Genomic DNA, 6,818 nt, shown 5'->3' with positions numbered 1-6,818 from the left:
ATATTGCATGAGTTCCTTGTTTTTCAATGCAGCATAGTATTCCATTGTGTGAATATACCACAGCTTCTCTACCCATTCGTTTGTTGACTTTTAAGAACAAGCTTTCTCTATATAATCAATGTCACTGAATTGTACATACTGTTGAACTGGTGTATATTTTGTTGTGTATAGTTTCAACAGCAACAAACAAATAAAATGTAAGGGCGGGGGGGAGGTAAATTGATGGACAGCAACATGACGGCTTGCTGAAGAAGGAACGTGATCTTAGGCCTGAGGCAGCCATAATGTTTAGGAGATTTTGTAGAAAGAAGAAGCCATAAACAAAGAGAAGGGAAAGTCACTGAGATCAGAAGAGAAGGGAACAGAAGCTAAGTAACAGAGCACTGTTAGGAGAACAGGGACCAGCTGTGTCCAAGGCAACTGATAACATTGAAACGCACAAGCGATATTTTTAGGGTGATGACAATGTCCTAAAACTGAACTGTGATGACAGTTGCAAATTTCTACATATAAAAATAAAGAAATAAAAGAGTATATTTTAAACTCATTAATTACAGGGCATGTAAATTATACCTCAATAAAGCTGTTGTTTTAAAGTAGAGCAATATAAAAGAATAAGAGCTTGGAAATAAAACAACTACAAGATATCATCTCGACCCAGTAAGAATAACAAAATTTAACAGAACAGCAAGCAACAAATGCTGACGAAGTTGTGCAGAAACGGGAACCCTTATTCACTGCTGGTGGGAGTGTAAAATGGTACAACCATGGTGGAAGGCAGTATGGCGCTTTCTCAAAAAGTTGCAAATAGAGATACCATTTAACCCAGCAATTCCACTACTGGGAATATACCCCAAAGAGACCATAACTGCCATCCAAGCAGATGTATGCACACTCAAGTTTATCACGGCTTTGTTCACAATAGCAAGGAGTTGGAAACAACCCAAGTGACCATCAATAAACGAATGGATAGAGAAGCTGTGGTATATTGACACAGTGGAATACTATGCTGCATTGAAAAACAAGGAACTCATGCAATATTATTCAAAATGGGTGACCCTGAAGGACATTATGCTGAGTGAAGTATTTCAGTCACAAAAGAACAAATACTGCATAGTGCCACTGTTGTAAATCAGGACTGACCTCGGGGCTGGGGGGAGACTGAGAAAGATGGGATAAATAATGTATACTGCATTTAAACAGATGAGGGAGAGAACTGTTTAAAAGGGATATGTGATTAGGTATTATTGTCATGAAAGGAGTCCAGAGAGAAGGCTGCACGATGGAGTGGACTTGAGGGGAGAGATTGTAAAACAATGAAAGAATTTTTCTTTTACTTTTCAAAGAGAAGAGCGAACTGGGGGGAGGGGTGGACAGGGAGAAAAGTGCAACAATGAATTAATGGAAATCCAAAATCTCTGTAAATTGTCATTAAAATTAATAATGGTAATTTTTTTTTAAAGAGCTTGGAAATATACTCACAAATACAGTCAAGTGATCTCTGATAAAGGAGCAGAAGTAATTCAATGGAGAAAGGATTGTGTTTTTAATAAATGGTGCCAGAACAAGTCAAGCAGAAGGCCAATAATCCTACAAAAATGAACGCACATCCTGGTGTCATCATCTTCTGGCTGCGTAATCGTCAGCAAGTTATGCAATTTGCGTAAATCTTATATGTCAAATGAGAATAATAAGAGGCCCTCATAGAGTTTTGCTGACGTTAAAACAAAGAAAAAAGCAGGACATTTTGCACATGAGCTGACATTCAGAGTCTAGTTAGCTAACGTCAGATACCCTTAGATAAAAAGATATCTGAGCAGGTAAAACAGGACAACTCCTCCTAAAATACTGTCTGATCCATCCTTCTAAAGAAGCTATGAGGAACCTTGGAAACCCACCTGTGACATCCAGGTGGAAGGAGACCTTCTGGCCCCCAGCCTCACAGCTGTACTCCCCGGCGTCCGCCTTGCCCGCCTGCTGCACCACCAGCCGCCGAGCACAGCCCGTGGCCTCTATGCGCACCTTCGAGCTCGAGCTCAGCTTCTTCCCTGCCTTGTACCACGTCACCTCTGTCTGGGCCTGGGCCACCTCACAGCTCAGCGTGGCGCTGGTCCCCGCCTCGGCCCGCACTTCACTCTTTGCCTGCTGTTCCTTGGCAAACACCACTTTGGGCTCTGGGAATCAGAAAGAAACAGCAGGGTCAAAAGTTGTCCAAATACTAGACTTTAATGTAGTCCCACAATCTCAGTCTCAAATCCTTGATTCACCAGCAAGAAGTTTACCTCATTTTCATTTTACTTTCAGGGAATGGATGAAGCAGAACCAAGTTAGTTGATAGGAATTTGAAGGCTCTTAATTTAATAATCCCTTATCTTAACAGAAAGGAGATATTCCTAAATTATAAGAACACTGATATAATGAAAAATGAGAAAATTCATATTCCAGATGCTCAGTGAAGATCAAACAGACCAGACTGCAAAAGAAAAACATCAAAATATATCATTCATAGTCAAATTCTCTAAAATGAAAGATAAGGATGTTATTTGCTGTTGTTGTTATGGGCATTGCAGCCCTAAACTCTGCTCTGTCCTGCATTAACCTTACTGTCTCCGACACACCTACCTGCATTACCTTAGCCCCTAAATCAATTCATCTCATCAAGGGTCTTCCTCTCTTGCGCTGTCATTCTGAGAAGCCAGACTCCATTTTTTATAGCACCCCATTTGAGTAACTAAACTCCTGTGTGAGAAATTTTTTCCTGAGTCTTCAAACTTTATCTTGAACTGCTTCTCAGAACAATAACTACTATTGTTTAAATGTTTTGCACTCCATGCATGTATCACTGTGCCCTTGAAATGTTTCAACAGCAGAATGTGTCCATGTACCCTTGAATGTATCACTGTTCCTGTGAAATGTTTCAACATTTGGCCCAAGTAGCCCAGTACAGGAGACAAGTAAAAGTATAAAAACCTCCCAGCCAATGCCAGAAAGTGAGTGAGCCTGCCTCATTGCTGGGACCCCCATTGCACAGCTAATAAAGGACCTCACCTGTAATGCCACACTGTATGTCTCTTAATTCATTGGGCACAATAATTCCACCCTCCCAAGCCCAGAGTATGTCAGATGAAGACTCGGAATCCTTGCCTCCAAGAAGCAGCCGGGTTTCACCCTCTCTAGAATGAACCTGTTTGTTCTCCTAGCAGTCCATTGTATATTCAATACTCTTCTCCAGCACCACAGCTAAAAGGTATTATTCTCCTTCCTAATTTTTCCTAATCATTGTACAGCTTTCTGATGCATAGCACATAATTGCAAAGACTATGGTTTGGATAAGGTACACCTTAGTCTCCAGACTGAAATCATTGCTCTTCAGTACTGTGAAGAGGTACCTGATAGCAGACTTTCTCAATGCAATTCACCTTTTGATTTCCTGGCTGCTGGTACCAAGAGTGTTGATTATGGAGCCAAGCAAACAGAAGCTGTGAGCAATCTCAATCTCTTCACCCTTTATCATGATGCTGCCATTCTGCCCAGTGGTGAAAGTCTTTGTTTTCTTGATGTTGAGCTTCAATCCATATTGAAGGCTGCAGTGCTTGACCTTCTGCAGCAATCGCTTCAGGTCCTCCTCAGTTTCAGCATGCAAGGTTGTATCATCTGCGTAACGCAGATTGTTAATGAGTAGAATACTAAAAGTAGTGCAAGAAAAAGGAGTCACCTACACAGGAGAACCAATTTGATTAAGCTCTGATTTCTCAACAAGAAGTAAACACTAAAGGAATTCCTCCGCATAGAGACACCAGAGGGAATTGGATGGGCCAAACTAACTAGCAAGAACAGAAAAAGGAACACAACAAAATGGCAACAATAAAACCTGGCCTGTCAATAATCATACTTACTATGAACGGCTGAATGCACCACCTAAGAGAAAAAGAGTAGCAAAATGGATACAAAAACCCCTAAAATTTACCAATATGTTACCTACAAGATATATATCTAAGAAACAAGGAAAAAGATTAAAAGCCAAAGGATCAAGCAAATGGCACCTATGGAAGCAGAAGTGACAAAATTAGTCTCTGATTAAATTACTTTAGGATGAAAACTATCATTAAAAAAAGATAAGTAATGGCGCTATATAATGAATAAAGTCACAAAAGATCAAGAATACATAATTTTGTCAACATACAAAATGGTAGGCCTGCAAAATACAGAAAACAATGGTTAACAGATTTTAAGAAAGAATAATAAGTACCACATTAGTAGTGGAAGTCTTTAACACACAGCTCTCAACAAAGGACAAGTCAACTTGAAAGAAAATAAAGATCCAAAAGAACTAAACTATACAAGGCGCTAACCCAACCTCGTAAACAAATTGAGGGTACTTCACCCAACTAAAATAGAATTTGCTTTCTTCCAAAGTGGATATGGTACATTCTCCAGAATTGATCATATATTGGGACACAAAGCAAGCCTCCACAAATTCAGTAACACTGAAATAATACAGAGTATCATCAGACTGCAATGTAACAAAACTAGAAATTAACACCACTCAGTTACAAAAGGACAAATATGGCATAGTGTCACTGTTGTAAAATGGGACTGACATCGGGGTTGGGGGAAGCCTAAGAAAAGAGGGAATAATAATGTATACTTCATTGAAACAGATGAGGGAGAGAACTGTTTAAAATGAATATAGGATTAGGTATTATTTTTATGACAAGATTACAGAAAAAGAAATGTATAGTAAAAAGGACTGTGGACTTGGGGGGGAGGGAATTGAATAACAAAGAAAGAATTTTTTTTCCAAGAGAAAAATGAACTGGGGGAGGGAGGCAGGGAGGAAAATGTGCAACAATGAATGAATGGGGGGGAAATTAAATGGAAAGAATAAGCTATAAAAATACATAAGTTGCATTTAAAAAAAGATTTTTTAAAAAACCATCCACATGGAAGCTAAGTAACACCCTTCTTGAGCTCTATTGTGTTGTAGAAGAAATAAAAAACAAGATAAAAAAAAGTTCCTTGAAGCAAATAAAAATATATCAAAACCTCAGAAATACAGCTAACACTGTCATCAAGTTTCATAGCAACAGGCAAACACATTAAAAAAGAAAATAGCAAAACTAATGGCTTAACTTAACACTTCGATCAAATAGGAGGAAAACATAACAAACTAATCCCACACCCTCTAGAAGAAAGGAAATTATAAGGACAAGGGCTGCAATCAATGGGGTAGAAAACAGAAGAACAACTGAAGCATCAACAAGACCGGGAGTTGAGTCTTTGAAAGGGACAATAAAATAAACAAATCACTGGAAACTTAACAAGAGAAAACAAAGAAAAGACACAAGAAACTTAAATAAGAAATGAAAAATGTAGTATCACAACAGATCCAGCTGAAATTAAATCAATAATAACAGAATATTATAAACAGCTATATTCTAATAAATTTGAAAACCTAGAGGAGATGGACAAATTCTTGGAAATCCATACCCCTTGATTGATATAGACAGATGCAGTACACTTGAACAGACCCATAACAAAAGAAGAAATTGAGCAGGTCATAAAAATATTTCCTTCCAAAAAAACACCTGACCTAGATGGCTTCACAGGTGAATTCTACCAAACATTCAGAGAAGAACTATTACCTATTCTTAAATTATTTTACAAAATAGAAAAAAGAAGGAACATTCCCAGAGTCATTCTATGAAGGAACCATAATCCTGATACCAAAATAGGGAAAAACATTACCATAAAAGAAAACTATAGGCCAATATCTCTCATGACGTAGACAGAAAAAATCCTAACAGAATACTGGCCAATAAAATTCAACAATATATGAAAAAAATAATTCATCATGAACAAGTGGTATTTGTAACAGGTATGAAAAGATGTTCAACATAAGAAAAACAATTAACATGATTCATCATACTAAAAAAAAAGTAAGAATCACATGTTCCTATCAATTGATGTAGAAAAGGCCTTTGATGAAATCTAACACCACTTCCAGACTAAAGCACTCAACAAAATAATAGCATAGGAGGGAATTCCCTCAAAATAGTGAAAAGTATATAAAAACACAAAACCAAATCTAACGTCACTCTCAATAGAGAAAGACTAAATAAAGGAATTCCCTTTGCAAACAAGGACAAGACAAGGATGCCCACTATCACCGCTACTATTCAATATGATATTGGAAGTACTTGCTTGGGCAATAAAGTAAGATAAGGAAATAACAGGGATCCAGATGGGCAAAGAGACAGTTAAACTGTCACTACATGCGGATGACATGATAGTGAACCCAGAGAACCCCAAAGACTCAACAATAACAACAAAAACCTGTTAGACCTCGTAGACTAATTTAGTAGAATGGCAGGATACAAGATCAATATACAAAAATCCATGTGATTTTTCTACAGTAAAAAAGGAAACACAGAAAAGAAGACTAAGAGAGTGAAAACATTTACAATAGTCAACCACAAAGTGAGATACAAGGGAAGCCTGAAAGTGGTGCATAAGGAAGTCACCTCAGATAACAAGAAGAGGCGTCTTTCAAAGGTACCCAGGGAAATCCGGCGGAAAGGAAAACATGGATCTACACAGGAGTTCTACAGGACACGTCACCTTCCCTTGGAGACAACACAACTAAACTTAAGATACACTGGTCAAAAGAAAAAATGTCAGCAGTCGACATTATTGGAATCACAGAAGCCAAGAAAGCTTAAGATACAAGCTGTCAGATCATGGGTTGGACAATGGAAGATATTTTCTGAAGCAACTTGGCAGATGTGAAGGGTTATCCTGGTGGAGGGTGGAGCTGG

The 6,818-nt window shown here is 38.2% G+C and overlaps 1 protein-coding gene across 1 annotated transcript in view; it reads right to left on the bottom strand.

Moving 5' to 3' along the window:
* OBSCN (obscurin, cytoskeletal calmodulin and titin-interacting RhoGEF) overlaps positions 1 to 6,818 on the bottom strand; it is a 212,129-nt gene that overhangs the window by 179,065 nt on the left and 26,246 nt on the right. Inside the window, 1 exon segment of the mRNA XM_006894039.1 lies at positions 1,899 to 2,174. Coding sequence (XP_006894101.1) covers positions 1,899 to 2,174 — 276 coding nt within the window.

Source organism: Elephantulus edwardii, unplaced genomic scaffold, assembly GCF_000299155.1.
Source record: "Elephantulus edwardii isolate Elephantulus edwardi_28Jun2011 unplaced genomic scaffold, EleEdw1.0 scaffold00133, whole genome shotgun sequence".
Lineage (NCBI taxonomy): Eukaryota > Metazoa > Chordata > Mammalia > Macroscelidea > Macroscelididae > Elephantulus > Elephantulus edwardii.
Note: the sequence above shows the minus strand (reverse complement) of the source record. Positions and strands in the feature narration are given on the sequence as shown.